We start from the raw sequence: 21,420 nt of genomic DNA, 5'->3' as shown, positions 1-21,420 counted from the left end.
AGCGCAATATGGTAATGTGACTCGGATGCGAATACAGTAATGTATCTTGAATAGAAAGTGTGCACTGATAAAAGATATTGATATTAAAAATATCATGAAATATAGATGAATTGCGAATTTCACAGTGTTTAATAATTCTTATTACCATGGTAATTTAAAGTAAAAGAAGAAAAATACATCGAACGTCATTTTCTTGGAAATCCTAAAATTTCTGCAATGTAAGGGGTTTAAGAGACTCCTTCAACTTGTCGAGAAAACGTTCTGGGAATACACCTTGTGCGTGCATAAAAAAATTAAAATTGACCAGTGAATTTTTTGTAAACAAATTGTTTTCGTTATATACCACCGTGGCCAAACGTCACTTGGATACAACCATTCCTTCGCAGAATACAATATTGCTTTAACGTAGAGTACAACCAACCCTTACTGCAATTTACTATGGAGAGTGTAGATGTCCGTGAGGAGGATATTTTTTATACATATAATTCTTTAAAATTATATAGCCTATCAGTTGACGTAAGAGATTCTGGTTTGAATGATATACATGTACACGTATAACATTCGGCAAGATCCCCTACCACTTGCTCAGACATATGCTCATATATAGAGCGTACGTGAGAACAGCTCCCCTTAATATTACATCGTGTACACATGGGGTGAAAAGACTGACCCAAATCAAAAACAGCTTTCTCTTTACTGTACAGTGTAGTGGGTTTAAAAAGAAAAAAAAATGCCCTAAATATTCATTCTCCACAACACAGGTTTTCGATTTTACAAAAACATGTATAAACATAGTGTTTTCGATAGAAATTCATTTTGATAGTAAATATAACAGATACAGCAGGCGAAATTAACACTAAAACCAAGTACTTACCGAGGGATATCATATACGTGTATCTTCGTCCAAGTAAGATCATACACAGTGTGGTCGAATGATGATTATCAATTATTGAAAGTTTTCGTTGGTGTCTATCCCCCTCAGGGTTAACTTTTAGATTTGATAATGGAATTTCAGTCCAACCTCTGATCAAAACAACCTCAGTGTACAAGTATAACTCAACAAATAACAGCATGTGTACACCTGCAAAGCGGACAATTACCGTTAATAAGTTTTACATAACAATTTACAGGACATTTACACCATTAATATTATATACTAAGTATTTAGAAATCCAATTCAATACTTCTAAATCATTGGCACAAATACCATAAGACATCATTGAAAAGATCAAACATTTTATTAAAAGATTCTATTTACAATGCCTTTAAATTACGAAAATATATTATTTAAAAAAATTTTTACCCTGAAGTTATAGCAATGTTAAAACTACGCATGTATTTTATCACGAGATGTCTTCATACCTTCATTGCATCGTCCATTTGATAGCTCTCACACAATCAACAAGTTTTTCTAGTTTTGTCTTTAATCAACCCAATTTGTACATCGTTATCAAACACATTTGAGAGCATCTAAATTACATAGAAAACATTCGTACATGTACCTTTCTGAGGTACACCACACTAGAAATACTTCACAATACAATTTCAAAGTTAGTACTCGCTATAATTCATTGAATTAAGAAATGAAACTTATAATTCTTTGTTTGATGCATGTATCAAACGAAACATTGGACGGAAAACTTCATCAATGGAGAGATAGATAGATAGATAGATAATTTTACTTGTTATACGCAATTTGATTGGTTCATTTCACTTTATCAACATTCTTTACATCGTATAATCGTACAAAGTTGTACTTTAGTCCCGCTATATGACGTTATAGGAATGACGTCACAATATGTTTGACCGTTCATTTTCCATTTTGTTGCTACGGCGATATTGGATCGCTTCATATAAAATTGATATTTTCTTTAGAATTATCCATCAAATAATATCCAACTCTGTTTACTAAATCAAATTGTAAGGAATGACAGTAATTTTTATTTGTTTTGCACGACATAAAGTACGTTGGGGCAGTTTACGCATTATAAACCGTGAAGCAAGTACTTGGATTATGTTGCAGGTTTTTAATCTTTTTGTTGTATATTTCATTATTTCATGACATCCTATGATATTTCATAGCCGAATAACTTTCCATATGAAAGGTGAAGATAACGAACAGTGATCAATCTCATAACTCCTATAAGCAATACAAAATAGAGAGTTGGGCAAACACGGACCCCTGGACATACCAGAGGTTGTATCAGGTGCCTAGGAGGAGTAATCATCCCCTGTCGACCAGTCACACCCGCCATGAACCCTATATCTTGATCAAGTAAACAGAGTTATCCGAAGTCAAAATCAGTGTGTCTAACAATCGGTATGAAACACCTCAGATAGCATTTGACCCAATGATATTTAACTAGCAACAAATTGATAGGTAAACATAAATATTTACACCTAGGATATATAACTATAATTAGCTGTAATTATTATCATATCATGACAGCATAGTTATACTACATTACGTTCTTCTTCAATTTTGAATTCCGGCATTTGGGATTTTAATTCGAAGCGGCCATATTTCAACCATACATGGACTTTGAAATTGGATCAGTGTCCGATATGTGCCGTAATGGCTCGTTAAAAGCCTACTCTATTTTGCGTGCTAGAGGGGTTGTGATCACTAACACACCATTTTACATGTACGTTCTACCAAACGGACCATGGACATAATTATGTTTGAATACAACAGTGTAAATCTTTATAAACGTAAATTTGTATCAAAACATATCAAACTTATCGTAAAATCTGTATAAACGATAATGTGTGTCAAAGCATATTAAACTTATCATAAAGGTCGGCATCGTGAAATAAAATTGTGTGTTTATTTTTCAACACATATTTGTCTATTTTGTAACCCGTTTATGAGGAATTCTTTATTGGAGGAACTGGAACTACTTTGAACACCTGCAGGCATGTTTACGAAAATTTCCTAAGATTATTCCTTAAAAAAAATTCCATATCTTAAGAAAATTTTCTTCCTAAACAATTTCGATATCTTAAGAAAATTTTACAATCATCCTAAGATTATCTCAGGTGTTTATCAAAGACATCTTAAGAGTGTCCTAAACTAAGACGTTTTAAGTCATTATGACATAGAAATGCTCAAAGTTTAAACCCTTTCCAGGAATCAGTTAGTTGTCATTTTTGCCATATGATGCTACTGGATCATCATAATGAAAATATTTAAAAGAGTTAAAATCAAACATAATTTAAACAATTTTTAAATCTATTAATATCGATAATAATTTTCTAAGCAATCATTTTAATTCGGCAGGATAATATTAGTTGCATTCAAAAATAGAGTTCCATTGATCATTCAGAATTCTTGAACCATGAAAAGCGCGCCAGTTTTTTTCTCCATGGAACTCTTATTCATTGGCTATGAGAGAGAGAGAGAGAGAGAGAGAGAGAGAGAGAGTATATACCTTCACCTCTGTCGCTAGCTCGCGTACATCTTAATTCATTATAAGGAAATGTGTGCTCTAATTTTTAGCTCACCTGAGCCTGTCGTCGTCGTCGTTGTAAACTTTTCACATTTTCATCTTTTTCTTCACAACCACTGGGTCAATTTCAACCAAACATGTCACAAAGCATCTTTGGGTGAAGGGCTTTCAAGTTTTAGTGCAGTGGCAACACGGTCAAATTCTAGAATGACCCCAACCTAGGGTAGAACAAAGTACAACCTAATTGATTTGATGCAGAATTTTGTCTAGATTATGGAAATCATGGTTGTAGTCTGATAAAATATACCAATCGAGAGAGGAGTCAATGAAACAAATTTTGATGTGAAGTATATGCAACTGCTATGATGAATCGGTCTATCAGACGCACGAAACGAGCGTACTCGGAACGAAAAATGAAGACGTTTTTGACAATTTAAGTCCATATTTCTTTCATTATCCAAAAAACCTGCACAGCATTGTTATATAAAAGTCATGATACAATTGGTAGGGCTAGGCTACGTGGTTTAGAACCATTTTTGTTTGATTTCCTGCATAAAGTCAGTCATAATTAGACAAAATGTACTCACTAATTTTTTCACAAAAATAGTGTGACTTTGTGACAGAAATTCCAAATTTAGGTTAAGTCAAACACATTTTATCAGGCTACAACCATCTTTTTCATAATCTAGACAAAATTCTGCATTAAATCAAGTAGGTTGTACTTTGTTCTACCCTAGGTTGGGGTTACTCCCATTTTTAAGCCTCTTTTGAGAAATGACCACAGCACTATTTGTTTAAATGATGGGCCATGCTTCGTGGTTACAACGACTGTGAATTTAGTGGTACCTGTTCTTTCGATGGGACTAAATCTCTAGATGTACATGTAGTACGTTGTTTAGACATTTATTGCCATCAAATGTCCTACACTTATTAGACTTATAAAACTGGATGTATAGTAACCATAATGGGTATGTAGGCTTCTTATTAAAATTGTGAAATCTAGAGCCTTTCGCTCAGGTCCAAGAGTGGGACAATATGGACCATGCAATGAATATGAAGAGTGTGGCCAGTCAAGCCCCACTTCCGTTTTCTAGATTCCATGTCTATCGGAGCTTGCTTGATCCTACTCCAGAGTTCTGCATTTGCAATAACATCTGTCCATCTGATGTTGATAAGGCGTCGGAGATATCTGTTGATGGACGTCTGGAGCTTGTAGGTGTTCTTGTTGTTTGCCAACGTTTAGAGCCGTGAAGGACAGATTTTACATTGATGTTAAAAATTCTGATTTTAATGTGGATTGAAAGGACACATGAATTCCAGATTGGTCCGAGGACAATAAAGGCATGTCGGACTTTGTTGATGCGGCTCTTTATATCCTCGTCTGCCCCGCCATCTTTGCTGACACACTGCCGAGATAGACAAAATTTGTCTGTTTCCGTAATGACTTCATGTCCAAATCGCAGTGGGTTATGTTGCATATTGTTGACTCGCATTGTCATGGTGACCAAACTACACTATTATTATGAACTTTGAAATAAATAAGAAATGAAAGTACCCTGAAGTTGATAGTGAAAAGATGCTGGGGTTCCTCTTTGACAAGATAAATGTTAACGATTTACTAACAACTCAACTTTATGACAAATGGGATGACTTCACCATTTCTATTGTCAAAACCCTAAATTCATATAGCAATATTCCATTATCGTCTGCATATAGTGTTTATGTCTCTCAACTGATTCAATACGCACGAGAATTTTCTGTGTATGATCAGTTTTAATCGAAGTTGACTACTGACAAACAATTTTATGCTACAGGGGTTTCAATAGTCTCGTTTAAAGTAAGTATTTTTCAAATTGTCGTTATAACGATCTCATTTACAAATACAACGTGTCATTAGGTCGAATGCTGTCTGAAGTATTTCATACCAATTGCTGGGCCGTGCTTTACATTTAATTCTCATTTTGACCTGACCCATTTATCTGATCAATATATAGGAATCAGGGGAAGTGTAACTGGTCAACATGGGATGCTTACTCCTCCTAGACACCAGATCCTACCTCAATTGTGCGAAAGGTGAATACAACGAACAGTGATCAATCTCGTAACTCCTAGAAGCAATAAGAAATAGATAGCTGAGAAAATAAAAAACCCTGGACACACCAGAGGTGGGATCAAGTGCCCAGAAGGATTAAGCATCCCCTGTCGACCGGTCACACCCGCCGTGAACCCTGTATTTTGATCAGGTATATGGGTTATCCGTAATCAAAATCAGTGTGCCAAGAATGGTCTAACAATCGGTATAATTGATTGATTACGGTTGTACGCCGTTTTGGCAACATTTCAGCCATTTTACGGCGGCAAACACATCAGACAGCATTTGACCCAATGATAGTTTGTATTGACAGACTAGATCTTTATAACTACCATAGAATTTGCGAAATGCCGACTTTAAACGAGATTGTTGAGACCCCTGCTCCATGAACTTGTTTTTCAGTGATTTAAATAATGGTCATACGCAGAGCTTGCTTTTGCATATCGAATCAGTTGCGATATATACATATCATATGTATGTGATAATGGAATATTGCTACATAAATATTGGAAGTTGATAATGAAAAAGCTGAAATCATCCCGTTTGTCATAAAGTTGACTTGTTAGTTTGTCGTTAATATCTATTTTCAATAAAGTATGACGCAGAAGTGGACCACTCGGTGAATTCTTTTATTTCGAGTTCACGCGGATATATTGAATCGAGATATGAATGAAAATTATTATTGTTAATAGATAAAACGTCGTCGATATATCTAAATGTCAAATTAAAGCCCACATGTTTTGTCCTTGTTTGCTCTAATCTGAATTTTGTATTCTTTATAGGAATTAGAAGATCACTGTTCATTATGTTCACATTTTTTAATAACACGTTACGAATTTATTACAATACAACAATGATGAATTGTAAATACATTAATATATGACCTAAATGTAACTGTAAAGATAAATTTCACGCATGTAGAGGGATAATTGATATTTAAGAAAACTACAGACGGACAAACGGTATTCCGGAATAATAGGTGTCGTTCAGAAAGCCGTAGGCGGAGCCAAGACACTCCTCCGTCGTGTGAATATAACGGTTTTATTTCTTTTTAAATACAGCAATGGATTTAGCAAGTGCCACAGCTGCGTTCACCCGAGGTGGTATATTACATTGTCATAATGGCTGACTTCCTTTTAAACATGAATGAATATATATATATCAGCAATATAATCATGTCTTCCTTGTAGATTTAATGATCTATTTGGGTAGCTCAGTAGGTTAATGTGTCAACTGAAGTGTATATTTTTAGGTTCGAGTCCAGCAGGGGTTTTACATTTATTTTTTTTCCAAATTACTTTCTCCTAAAACTGCATTTTATTTTACTAAATAAAGTAAATTTGAAAGTTTTCAATTTGAAAATACTGTTGTACATACCCTCCACTTTTCATCCATATTACATTTCTCTGGTGTAGTATTTCAACTTAACAGCTGTTGATCAAAATATTTAAATGCATTTATATTTATTTACTTTATAACTATTCGATCTCATTCATTTCTTATTGAAAATGCTTTTGACCCCCCCCCCCCTCTTTTTTAAAATATCAGAATGCGCTTACCATAGTTGATTGATTGATTGATTGTATGTTGTTTAACGTCCCCCTCGAGAATATTTCACTCATATGGAGAACTCACCACTGCCGGTGAAGGGCTGCAAAATTTAGGCCTATGCTCGGCGCTTATGGTCATTGAGCAGGGAAGGGATCTTTATCGTGCCACACCTGCTGTGACACGGGATCACGGTTTTTGCGGTCTCATCCGAAGGACCGCCCCATTTAGTCGCCTCTTACGACAAGCAAGGGGGAACTGAGGACCTATTCTAACCCGGATTCCCACGGGACGCTTACCACAGTTGAAAACTTGCTTATCACAGTTGAAAACAATCATGCATGATGAATGAAAATGGCAGTTAAATTTTTTAAACTGTGTGTGTTTCTTTTTATTTACAGGTGTTTATTCATTCTTAATCATTTTGGGGTATAGCACCCGTTCCCACCATCTCTCTACCTCATGTGTTTATGGCAGTACACGGGGCATTGGCCAAGTTAATGTCATCTTTGTGGGATTTTTTTTTCTTGACAAAAGCGTATAAACTTTTTTGTACCATTCTCTACTTTTACTTTGTGTACTTTTGAAAAACTTGTGCAGTAAGCTCCAGGTCAGATGCAGACTAAACAAGGACTTCTGTGTAACTGTACACTTATTAGTCAAGTTTGTATATTGTATGTATCATGTCGCGAAATACATGTAATCAACTATACTAAAATAATATAGAAAATTACTTTAGGGGACCCTAAAAGCAAACCATGTACAAGTACGTCAAACACATGGTCATATAAAAAGAATATTTCTAAAAACGGGGATTAATCATTTCCCACAATTCGAAATTAGAAATTAATTGCATTAATGCAATCGAAAATTCAGTAAACTGTTTATTTAAAAAAAACAAAATTAAAAAATACAGATGCAGTGTAAATTCAAGCAGTTTTCTGTGGACACCACCACCCACGTAATGTGGATTGATTTTGAGTTACTCACGAATCCCTCAACCTACTGAACTTCATATTCCCAAACCTTCCTTCAGAGCACGTCTTGTATACAATCAAAGGCGCTACCCTGTCCTGCCATGCGTAGGTCCAGTGAACTCGAAATTTAAAGACACCACAGAGTCTTCCACAACTGCTTCCTACTTAGGTATTTTATTGAACATAGATATTTACGGCAAACTACATCTCCATTTTATGACGAACAGTATGACTTCAGATTCTCCATCGCCAACTTCCCATATTTATGAAGTAATATTCCATTATCACCTGCATATGGTGTTTATGTCTCGTAGCTTATTCGATAAGCAAGAGCTTGTTCTGCGTATGATCAGTTTTTTAAATCGAGGCAAGCTATTGACAAACAAGTTGATGGTTGAAGTTTTCAACAGTCTCATTTTATGCCAGCAGTACGCAAATTCGATGGTCATTATAACGATCTAGTTTACTGATAGAACCTTCATTGGGTAAAATGGAGACATTTGTCATACCAATTGAGGCCGTTCTTTGTACACTGATATTCACAACAGATTACTCCGTTTACATGATCAATATATAGGGCTCATGGCGGGTGTGACCAGTCGATAGAGGGATGCTTACTCATCCTAGGCACCCGATCCTCCATTTGGTATATCCAGAGGTCTGTGTTTGCCTAAATCTTAATTTTGTATTCTTTATAGGAGCTATGAGATTGATCACTGTTCGTTATCTTCACCTTTATAGGAGTTATGAGATTGATCACTGTTCGTTATCTTCCCCTTTATTGGAGTTATGACATTGGTCACTGCTCGTTAAAAAAGCAATAAATGTGTGTTACCCACGAACACTGTCCCCTTCCCACACTAACAATGATGATTCCACAGCAGCTATGAAAATAAAAGTAGAGAGTAGAGAAATATGGTACACGTTAATGGAATCCTAGCAACCTTACAAGGCTAAGTAAATAAGCAACAGGGGATGCTTACTCCTCCTAGGCACCTGATCCCACCTCTGGTGTGTCCAGGGTTCCGTGTTTGCCCAACTATCTATTTTGTATTGCTTGTAGGACTTATGAGATTGATCACTGTTCGTTATCTTCACCTTGCATATGACACACCAGAGAAATCTAATATGGAGTGAAAGTGGGGGTTATGTACAATATTTCGAAATTGAAAAGTTTCATATTTACCCTACTTACTGAAACAATGCAGTTTTAATAGAAAGTTATATGAAAATAAATCAAGCTAGTCTGGAACGCAGTATAAATCAGCAGTTGACACGTAAACTTACTGAGCTACCTAGCTAGGTGATTAGATTTAAAAGGAGTATTCATGTATTGCTGATACTTATATTTTCATTCAAGTTTTAAAAGGAAGTTAGGACGATGTACCATTCCTCCTTAAGCTGTGACGTTTAAATTTGATCCGGGATTAAACAAGTCACGAGGGGATCCACATAAATTATAATCTTGAGGCAGCAACGTAAAAATACAGATATATAACAATCCCAATCATTCAGGCACAGAGAAAAATGCGCCAAAAATCCAAAGTTCCGATTTTTAAAATCTGTATTCTGGTTTTGATAGTAACCGTTCTACAGCTACATTAACTTTCATACGGCTAAACAAAATGAACAAACAGAGAATGATATCAGCAATTTAATAGGCCATCATATTTGTGCATATGACGTGTCACTCGAGTAAGTGTTCGCTGGTCTCCAATTTATCAACTCATTTGCCAACATTCTTTTCAGGACACGATAATCTACCCCAATATTCGCATCTGCAAACTGTACCATCACTCAGTGTGGCCGTGGTACCACCCCGCCACACAGACATTTGCCCGGAAATGGGATCCTTAAAGAAGCAGTACATTGGGGTAATGTAAAATGCTGTTGTAGTGGTAGTTGGGGTAGTAGTAGTAGGTATGGTGGTGGGAATGGTAGTTTCCGCCCCGCAGTGGAAGTTGTCACCGTGGATCAGTTGACCATTGTAGGAACACTGCGTGGAATAACACCAGTGCCCGCTTCTGCCTTGTTCTATCATTTCGCCAGGCATATACCACTTTCCATTGTAGTAGCACCCGACATTTGGAGATGTTTGGAGAGTGGTCAATGTTGATAAAGCTGGGGGGAGTGTTGTAGTAGGATATTGACGTTTAATAAAAGAACTGCCAAAGTTCAAGCTGTCAGGATCCTTTTGATAATGGGCCTTTTTTTGGTGATGATGAAGACAAAGATAATTATCAATTTTTTCAAGGTGACCAAAAATGCAAACCAGTCCCTGACAATCGTCTGTTTTACCAGGAAATTCAAGAACAGCTTGTCCAAGTTTATACTCTTTTCCATCGACACAGCAGTTACCTATAATACGCATGAACATGCATCAGGACCAACAAATTAATTCGGAATTTACGGTTTACGTCAACATACTTGTATGTTTCTTGGATTTTGACCAAATGAAAACAATTTTTGGAGAATAATGTTTTATTACCCCCGTAATTGGGGATTCGTGGACATTTAGGTTTTGGTCTGTCTTTGAGTCTGTCTTTCTACAAAAACTTTAACCTTGGCTTTAACTTCTGAAGTGTTAGAGCTTTTTATTTCGTTTGATAAGACTTTACCTTTGGACCTCATGACCTTCAACTTAGAGATTGACCTACTTTCAAAATACCTCAACCTTGGTCATAAATTTTGAACGCTTAGTGATTGGGCTTTCTTATTTCAAATGTGGTTTCCTTGTGACAAGAACTTTCTTTTGGAATCAGACTTACTTTTCTTTCGTACGTGGACGGGTACATCACTGTTTCACAAATGCATCTTGTTTTCGCATAGTTCTCAAGATGAAAATTTTAAAGAGTTCCTAAGAGGTGTTAGAAATTGTTTATTCTCTCTCTCTCTCTCTCTCTCTCTCTCTCTCTCTCTCTCTCTCTCTCTCTCTCTCTCTCTCTCTCATATAGCTTTGCTCCATGTAACTCAATACTTAGTCTAATTTTCCTTGCCAATTGTTTTGCACCGTTGTAGAAGTGGAGACATAAGGATATTTATTTGATTTACACATTTTACCATCAACGTATTTCATTGCATGTTTTTCGAGATAGAACTTACCTGGTTGTAGATCTCTACATGTTGGATTTTCAGCTGCAATATCGGATACTATATAAACACTTAAAAGCAGAGCACACCACATTCTGACGTTATACTTGAAATAGAGTGCAGTAGAGTCTTATCAATCTACTTATCTGTGTCAAGCGATATGTTGCGTGGTCGGCCCTGTTACGTCAAGGTTGATTCTTGTATTTCAATATAATGCAAAAATGATGAATTGTACGTTCATGTTTGATTAATCTTTTTTTTTTAAAGATTATTTATAATGAAGATACAAATTCTTGCAGTTCTGACTATCTCTACAACAGCATTTTTACTATATGTAGAAAGTCGAAAGTTTATAATTTTTTTGATACACTGTTTTGGTTCTTAAAAGTTGTTTTTTGGAATGAATAAAAAAAAAACTATTTCTCTTGGGGTGCACGTTTTCAATGCCTGTGCTTTAGCTGGTGTAGGTTACAGTGGAGATATCGATGCAACAGAGGTGACATGATTTTTCCAAGGCAATGCATGACAGCCAAGTTATAAACGTACAGCTCATATAAGAACCGGCACAAGTTATATGTTTTTATATACGTATTGAAGCTTTAGGATACATGTTTGTTAGTTAACTGAATCTTGACAATACAATGTACCTCAAATGTAGCCATTGTGGATCACAGCAAAGTGATTACCAAGTTGTCGTCAGGTGATATCATACTTTTAAAAAAGACATACATCTAATATGAAGACAATAACAGTTGTGGCGTGACTATTCTACAAATATCCCAATTATTCGTTGTGGAACCCCAATTTAATCACATCTTAGTCCTCAGCATGCGGATAGAATTGGCCAATGAGATTGTACGATATGGAAGGCGAAGATAACGAACAGTGATCAATCTCATAATTTCTATAAGCAATACAAAATAGAGAGTTGGACAAACACGGACCCCTTGGGCGCACCAGATACGTGATATACCATATTTTCTGTTCTTTATTGTAAATAGGGCGTCACTTGATAACATGTTTTGATCGAAGGTACAATAGAATTTGGATTTACCTAGGCCTTAGTATGGATTATGTATAAAGGATATAGTGCATCCAGGTTGTCTTGATGATTTTGTTTTCTTTATTAGTTCCATACCGCTTTGTAAAAATGAAGGGAACTATACGTTTCTTCTCCGTCCGTTCCTCTGCTTGTCAGTCAGTCTGTCCCATTGGTTTTCCAAATTCTTTATGCTTGCAAGAATCCATTAAAAACTTGCAGTATAGTTTCAGAGTGACAAATTACAGACTTCAAAATTTGTAACATTTGATCGATAAGTGTGAACCAAATTAATTTTTATATTGTTACGTTCTTCCATCCATCGGTATCGAGATCGTGTTCCGATGGAAAGGTTGGAAGAAGGGACATCTTAAAGGCAGTCGACGAAAATCATTCGCTGATTGTGTAAATAATCACTTAATTGATTTAACATTCCAAACTCATTAATCGTAAAAGGAACATATCAATAAAAATGAATATCAAATATAAAACTTATACGGTACCAATTTTGATGCACCAGATGCGCATTTCGACAAATAATGTCTCTTCAGTGATGCTCAACCGAAATGTTTGAAATCCGAAACAACAATGAAGTTTTAGAGCTATTATAGGGAAAAACAGTGTGCCAAAAAAGTGGAGTCAAATTCATCTAATGATAAGAGCTATGCGTGAGGGAGATAATCCTTAATTTTGAAATATGTGAATTAACCACGGACTTATGAAGTAATCACATTGTATAGGGTTATACAGACTGGTTTTTTCCATAGAATATAATATTTGAAAACCCAAGAATATTGTCCTGATCCATAGACGGGTTACAATGGCGCCCACGTTGTTGTTGTGGAGCCATATCAATCCTATGTAGTACAAGGTCTGGTTAGAGATGTTCTGGGTGAGGATACACAGTTCATTACTGAACATTTTGACAATGAGTTAAACTACATTGTTTGTCCTAAAGTAGTCAAGGTAGATGCGAAGACTAGCAGTTGTAGAATTCAAGTGAAAATATGCAATATCACTGCTAAGACTATTTCTATAAGACCTAAGTCAGAGGTGTGTCAGCTTAAGATAGTGGACAACTTCGTATCTCAGAAGTCTTCTCGTAGCACTGTAAATCCTAAGCACAATTTGTCAGATTTACCAAATGTTCAAATTGATAAGAAAAACTTGACTACAGAACAGAATGAGCTTTTCTCAGATATTTTATGCAAATGGAGTCATGTCTTCTCCAAAAATGCTAATGACATAGGTAAAACAGACCTAGTAGAGCACAAGATTGTGTTAGAGGATGATAGACCCTTTAAGTAGCCAAATCGCAAGATTCCACCTTGAATGTACGATGAAATTCGGCAATACATCAATGATATGCTGGAAGCAGGGGGTAATTAGAGAATCAGATAGTCCATTTTCTTCCAATGTGGTTCTAGTGAGAAAGAAAGACGGTAGTCTAGAAAGACGGTAGTCTGAAGTTGTGTATAGACTACAGAATTCTTAATTCTAGGACAAGAAAAGATGCTTATTTGCTACCCAGATTTGATGATGTTGTGGATACTTTATCAGGCTCTAAATTTTTCTCCAAACTTGATTTGCGTTCAGGATATTGGCAAGTTGTCGTAGCTGAAGAAGACAAACCGAAAACAGTATTTTCTGTTGGAAATTTAAGGTTTTACGAATGCAATCGCATGAGCTTTGGCCTGACAAATGCGCCAGCCACATTCCAGAGGCTGATGGGGAAATGTATGGGAGATATGTTACTGAAAGAATGTCTTATTTTCCTGGATGATATTTTCGTATTTTCTAAAACATTTGAAGATCACATAATTAGGCAAGAATCTGTCTTTGGAAAATTATCAGAGCACAATTTGAAACTTAAGCCTTCCAAATGTGAATTTTTCAGATCATCAGTCACATATCTAGGTCATGTTGTTGGGGAACATGAAATTTCAGCAGATCCTGAAAAATTATCAACAGTGAAAGACTGGAAAACCCCACAAAACATCAAGGAACTACTAGTTCTTAGGATTTTCAGGTTATTAAAGATTATTCTCAAATTGTCCAACCTTTAAAGTCTTTATTACAGGGACACAGTACAGTCAAGAAGGCCAAAAAAGAAGCAAAACAAACAAGTTTGGAAATGGGAGGATATTCAGCAGGAGTGATGTGAAAGAATTAAGGATTTACTTGAAGACCTCCAATATTAGCTTATGCAGACTACTCTAAGCCATTCATTGTTCATACAGATTCCAGCAGTTATGGACTGAGAAGGCATAGAGAAAACAGTTTGATTAGCCAGGCAAAGAGTTTATTGGCCAGTTTTAGAGAAAGATATTAAAGCTAGAATAGAAAACTGTGAGAGATGTATAAGAAGCAAAACACCTGTCAGACCGAGAGCCGATCTTTGTCCCATTACTTCCACCAAGACATTAGATATTGTCTGTATTTATTTTTTGTCTTTAGAAAAAAGTAAAGGGGGATTCGAAAATATTCTTGTTATGACAGACCACTTCACCAGATATATCTGTGCAGTTCCATGTAAAAATCAATTAGCAACCACAACACCCAAAGCCTTATATAAAAATGTCATTGTTCATTACAGTTTTCCTGCTAAACTGCATAGCGACCAGGGAAGAAATTTTGAGAGCAAGGTCATCAATGAATTTTGTAAGATAGCAAACATAAAAAAGTGAAGAACGACGCCATATCATCCCGAAGGCAATGGATCAGTAGAACGCTTTAATCAGACTCTCATCAAAATGTTAAGTACTCTAGAGGAAAATGAAAAATTAGATTGGAAATCATATGTAGCATCTTTAGTGCATGCTTATAATTCAGTTAAAAATGATGCCACTGGGTATTCACCACATTTTCTAAAGCGTGGATGTCACCCCCGCTTGTCAGTTGATGCATTTTAAGGAATAGAGCCAGGAAACGAAGGATCAAAAGATCATCAGTCTTATGTACATAAACTTCAAGACAGGTTACAGTATTCTTACAAAGTTGCTGCAGAAGAATCAAAGAAAATTTCAGACAAAAATAAAGAAAATTTTGACAGAAAAGTGAAAAATTCAAAGTTAGAAATTGGGGATAAAGTTCTTATAAGAAAAAAGAAAAACATAAACTTGCAGACATGTGGGATAGAGAGGTTTATGTTATTTCAAAAATACCAAATTTAGATATTCTTGTTTATGTCGTCAAACGTGAGGACGGAAAGGATCTGTTCGTACCCTCCATAGAAATTTTCTTTTGCCTTTTAATTGTATTCCAACTAATCTTAATTCTTATTTTGTTTCCAAACAGGTCAAACAGAAAAAAAACCCATCAGAATCCAGCCACTATTTCTTCAGATGATTCATCTCAGATTTCTTCGGAATCTTCAGATGAGAGTGACAGAGGAGTGTACATAATCCCTCAGCGTCGTCATCGACACCTATCTTCTCTACATTAATCTTCTCCACATCATTCTACCAGACCGTCTTCTTTCTCAAGATCTTCAATTTCAGTGATTTCACCCAGATGTAGTACTCCGCCACTCAGAAAAACCACTAGAGTGTGTAGACCTCCAGACCGATATGGAGAGTGGCGGTACGTACAGGATGTGAACCAGAAATCTGTTTACTTAGATACACTGGTATAAGTACATCAGAGACGCATGAGTTAAAAGACACCTGTTTAGTTTGTTCTGTGTGTCAGTGTGTTTGTGCATATAGATTTTTAAAAAAAATTATTGTCCATATACATCTGTATGTTATTGATACAAGTATGTGTATATATTAGGATGACAACTAGGAGTTTGTTCATCAGTGTCACCACTGATGTATGATGGTATTTTTCTTGCCACTTGACCCATGCCCTGGTATACTTGTCAAGTAAGATAATGTCAGGAGCCATTTTCTCCTGGCAGGGGGAATATGTAGCCAGGTATTGGATCTTGGATCCACCTACTTGTTCTTCAGGTTGTTTTATGTCCTTTGTGTTAGAGATAGAAAGAGTGTATGAGAGAGAGTGTGAGTTGTGTTCACATGCCTACTAAAACCATTTTTTACCTGTCCGCCCCATACCTACGCACACCGTCAAGGTTGAAGCACGTAACTTATGAAGTAATTATATTATATAGGGTTGTGCAGACTGGTTTTTAGAATATAATATTTGAAAACCCAAGAATATTGTCCTGATCTATAGACGGGTTACATAGAGGTTAATGTTTGACTACAGTAATAACCTGAATGTTTTATATACAGGTTAGCGTTTAACTACTGTAATAATCTGAATGTTTTATATACAGGTTAGCGTTTAACTACTGTAATAACCTGAATGTTTTATATACAAGTTAGTGTTTAACTACTGTAATAACCTCAATGTTTTATATACAAGTTAGTGATTAACTACTGTAATATCCTGAATGTTTTATATACAGGTTAGCATTTAACTACTGTAATAACCTGAATGTTTTATATACAGGTTAGCGTTTAACTACTGTAATAACCTGAATGTTTTATATACAAATAAGTGTATAACTACTGTAGTAACCTTAATGTTTTATATACAGGTTAGTGTTTATCTACTGTAATAACCTGAATGTTTTATATACAGGTTAGTGTTTAACTATTGTAATAACCTGAATGTTTTATATACAGGTTAGTGTTTAACTACTGTAATAACATGGATGTTTTATATACAGGTTAGCGTTTAACTACTGTAATAACCTGAATGTTTTATATACAAATAAGTGTATAACTACTGTAGTAACCTTAATGTTTTATATACAGGTTAGTGTTTATCTACTGTAATAACCTGAATGTTTTATATACAGGTTAGCGTTTAACTACTGTAATAACCTGAATGTTTTATATACAGGTTAGCGTTTAACTACTGTAATAACATGGATGTTATATATACAAGTTAGTGATTAACTACTGTAATAATCTGAATGTTTTATATACAGGTTAGCGTTTAACTACTGTAATAACCTGAATGTTTTATATACAAGTTAGTGATTAACTACTGTAATAATCTGAATGTTTTATATACAGGTTAGCGTTTAACTACTGTAATAATCTGAATGTTTTATATACAGGTTAGCGTTTAACTACTGTAATAATCTGAATGTTTTATATACAGGTTAGCGTTTAACTATTGTAATAACCTGAATGTTTTATATACAGGTCAGTGTTTAACTATTGTAATAACCTGAATGTTTTATATACAGGTTAGCGTTTAACTACTGTAATAACCTGGATGTTATATATACAGGTCAGTGTTTAACTATTGTAATAATCTGAATGTTTTATATACAGGTTAGCGTTTAACTATTGTAATAACCTCAATGTTTTATATACAAGTTAGTGATTAACTACTGTAATAACCTGAATGTTTTATATACAGGTTAGCATTTAACTACTGTAATAACCTGAATGTTTTATATACAGGTCAGTGTTTAACTATTGTAATAACCTGAATGTTTTATATACAGGTTAGCGTTTAACTACTGTAATAACCTGGATGTTATATATACAGGTCAGTGTTTAACTATTGTAATAATCTGAATGTTTTATATACAGGTTAGCGTTTAACTACTGTAATAACCTGGATGTTATATATACAGGTCAGTGTTTAACTACTGTAATAATCTGAATGTTTTATATACAGGTCAGTGTTTAACTATTGTAATAACCTGAATGTTTTATATACAGGTTAGTGTATAACTACTGTAATAACTTGAATGTTTTATATACAGGTTAGTGTTTATCTACTGTAATAATCTGAATGTTTTATATACAGGTTAGTGTTTATCTACTGTAATAATCTGAATGTTTTATATACAGGTTAGCGTTTAACTACTGTAATAACCTGAATGTTTTATATACAGGTCAGTATTTAACTATTGTAATAACATGGATGTTTTATATACAGATTAGCGTTTAACTACCGTATGAACACAATCAATAGTGTCTCTACATGTGGTTTTGTTGGCTCACGAATAACTATATTTAGTAAATAGTAGTTTAATTTTAAATTTACTTTTAGTACTATTGAAATGGGCGTCGTCTCACCTTAGGTGGCGCTGGATATGATCAGATGATCATATCTTTGGCCTTTATTTTGCATAATCTAGTCAGTATTCTGTAGCATTAATGAGTATTCTGCAACATTGTTTATAGGTTTGGGAAATCAGTACTGATGTGTTCAAATCTTGTGACAGTGTGTAATACATTGTATAAGCTGATTTCCGCTTAATGGTTTTTGAACTCTTTATTTTTCGTCATTTGTTATATTCAATAAATGAGAAATTTCATTCTCAGCATTCAAATTGTCTTGGAAGTCGTTTTAAAAAAAACAAGCCCTGGTGAGCTGTTTCAATGAAGAAAAACAGGATCAGGCATAAAGGGATTCACGATATAGCCCACTGCTGTCATAAGGTGCACATTTAAATACCTCGCTTTCTTAAAGATAAAGAGCATTATAACCATACAGAATTTCAGGTGTCTTTATCAGACATGACATGTATAAGGAGTATTTATGAAACTAAGCTTAATGAAAGGTGAAGAACAGAGATCAATATCACAACTCCTAGATAAATACTTTTACAATAAATACAAGAAATACTGTTGCGAAAAATGTACATAAACAAAGTACATTAACATAATATCAATGTTAAGACCCGAGGTACGCATAAACAAGGACAGCTAAGAGCAAATTAATACTGGTACATTTATTTGTATTTTCTATCGTTTTTATGTTTTATTTTGTAAATGTGATGGGAGTGTTTAGTTCATGCTTAAAATGTGAGAATATGATTTGATCCAGTCTCTCACACATATTTGTCCCTTTAAAAACAAACTTCATGGATATTAGGCACAATTACATGTACTTTGTTGTAGATTGCAGATACAAGGTAGAAATGCTTTTTAAAAAATCAAAATCTAAAGTAATTTGTATTTAAGAAATAAAAGAAAAGGTCCTTACAAAATAAATGAAATCCATCTTCAATATATTTTCATTGTAGGCGCCTCGTTACAACTGGTAAAAATATCAATAATTTTGCAAAATATTTTAGATAAGTGTGTTTTTAGCAAATGCACGAAACTTTAATAGACTAGTAAAACAAATTATTTCATGATGCTTGCATAAAAAGCGAAATATTTTACTCAATTTACTGCAAGTTTGAGTCGGACCTAAAGTGTCGTAAAGAAGATAACTGCACCTACTAAGATAACCAATCGGTTGTGAATAGTAAATATACTTATAAATCAAATTATTACACATACGATGTACATCATTAAGGAAAATGACGGTTCATTTGTAGACACCTGATAACAGATACTTCCACTGTATTAGTGTGGTCATGGTCTTGTCTGTGTATCACATCTCGTTGTCATACTGCCAAGTCCACGTCTTCCACTCAAATACTTCTTCTTTCTTAAATAGAACATTAGTAGCACGTATCGTCGAAATCGACTACTTAAGCAACAGTACATAATCAAGCTGGAAAAGAACACAACCATGTCAACGGGAGAAATGATGGCTAACAAAATATTCAGAGAGCATGCCTTACAGGATAAATTTTCTGAATACGAGAAATATAGATGTACTATTAGGGCCGGAACATCAACCACAAGCACGGCAAATATGATACAGGACGTGACCAGAGACATTCTGTCCGAGGAGGAGTTGACTTTCTTCACTTGTTCCCCCTGTCCTCCTCCTTGTTTCGTCCTCCAGTTCCTTATCTTCCTGAGTTTGTAAACCAAGCAAGTGTTCAGAGCCACCAAAAGAGTTAATGGTAAAAGTTTGGCAAAGACAGTGATGAGAGTGCTGGTTATTTTGATGTTAACGACTGGTTTCCCACGTCTACAACTACGTATCGTTGTATTGGGCTCGATAAAAGAATCTACAGTGACAGATTGGAATGACATATCAATTAAACCGGGAACGAAGATGGAGGCTGCTAAAATTCCAAGAACGAGAATGTAGATAACTGTCTTATTTCTTGAGAAAATCCTGTTTGCGCGGTATGGAAATGTCACAACGACACATCGTTGTATTCCGAGTAGAACGGTTAAATACAGGTACCACGACACAGCTATGCCTGGGATGAGTCGTTGTAAAACAATATGCGGGACGCATAAAGAGTATGGTGTGTACTCTTCCGCGTGCCCTAAGGTGTAAAAGTATATAGATGGTATACATCGGCTCATGGCATTCAGACATTGCAATACAGCCATTGCTATCAGTATTCCATGTGCTGAAGTTCGGAAGTTTCCTCTCACAAAAAGAAAAATCAAACACATATTTACAGGAACAATTATAATTGTGAGGGAAACAATAATGTAGCCATAGGATATCTTCTCCATTTCAAATGCATCATTAGCGGCTAGTCGAATTGCACGTGTAGATACTCGTTTCAGTACTTTCGTCATTACAGCGGTGATGTTTTCAGTTGAATTGAACTTCATTGTTGATTTAAAGTCCTGGAAGGAAAATTAAGAACATGGATAAAAAGGTGAAAATAACGAATAGTGATCAATCTCATAAGTCCTATAAAGAATACAAAATCAAGAGTAGGTCAAACACTGATCCCTGGACTTACCAGAGGTGGGATCAGGTGCCTCGGAGGAGTAAAGCACCCCCTGTTGACCAGTCATATCCGCTGTTAGTCCCATATCCTGATCAGGCAAACGGACTAATCCGTAGCCAGAATCAGTGTGCCAAGAACGGCCTTACCTAAACTTGAAACACGTCTACCCAATGATAGATTCTGAGATTGTATTACTACATCGTTACAACGACCATAGAATTTGCGAAATGCTGAATTTATACCAGACTGTTGAAACCGCTGTAACATCAACTTGTTTTTCATTAGCCTGCCTCGATTTAAAAACTGGTCATACGTAGAATAAGCCCTTGCGTATCGTATCAGTTGAGATTGAGAGATATAAACACCATGTACAGGTGATAATTGAATATTGCAACATAAATATGAGATTCCGAAGTTGACGATGGAGAAACGAAATCATCCCGTAATAAGAGTTCTACAGAACTGTGCATTTCTTTGATACATTTACATAGTGCATTTCCATTGACGTTTTCCGTTGACTTAAAACCAGCAAGAATCCAAATTTTTGTAAAATCTTCAAGATTGCAGTCTTATATGTGCATCATTTACATGTACACTCAAAGTCTCATACACATTCAATTCGGTATAATTTCCGTTCCACTGAATTGACG

The 21,420-nt window shown here is 35.2% G+C and overlaps 2 protein-coding genes across 2 annotated transcripts; both read right to left on the bottom strand.

Annotated features, from left to right (window-relative positions):
- Positions 1–9,707: 9,707 nt before the first annotated feature.
- LOC125664883 (uncharacterized) lies at positions 9,708–11,318 on the bottom strand. Its single transcript, XM_048897685.2, has 2 exons — positions 11,169–11,318; positions 9,708–10,424 (listed from the first exon to the last, which is right to left on the bottom strand). Exons 1-2 carry the CDS (start codon positions 11,248–11,250, stop codon positions 9,793–9,795), a joined length of 714 nt encoding a protein of 237 aa, XP_048753642.2. The 5' UTR covers positions 11,251–11,318; the 3' UTR covers positions 9,708–9,792.
- An 8,217-nt stretch (positions 11,319–19,535) lies between these two features.
- Positions 19,536–20,612, bottom strand: LOC125679248 (uncharacterized). Its single transcript, XM_048918365.2, has one exon. The coding sequence runs from the start codon at positions 20,610–20,612 to the stop codon at positions 19,536–19,538; it is 1,077 nt and encodes a 358-aa protein (XP_048774322.1).
- Positions 20,613–21,420: the final 808 nt, after the last annotated feature.

Source organism: Ostrea edulis, chromosome 1 (genome assembly GCF_947568905.1).
Source record: "Ostrea edulis chromosome 1, xbOstEdul1.1, whole genome shotgun sequence".
In the NCBI taxonomy this organism is placed as follows: Eukaryota; Metazoa; Mollusca; class Bivalvia; order Ostreida; family Ostreidae; genus Ostrea; species Ostrea edulis.
Note: the sequence above shows the minus strand (reverse complement) of the source record. Positions and strands in the feature narration are given on the sequence as shown.

Bases quoted from the DNA above. Each gene is read 5' to 3' on its own strand.
- LOC125664883 (XM_048897685.2), bottom strand. From the start codon at position 11,250: ATGTGGTGTGCTCTGCTTTTAAGTGTTTATATAGTATCCGATATTGCA. The intron at 10,425-11,168 runs GTAAGTTCTATC...TGCGTATTATAG, and splicing joins ATGTAGAGATCTACAACCAG to GTAACTGCTGTGTCGATGGA.
- LOC125679248 (XM_048918365.2), bottom strand. From the start codon at position 20,612: ATGACGAAAGTACTGAAACGAGTATCTACACGTGCAATTCGACTAGCC.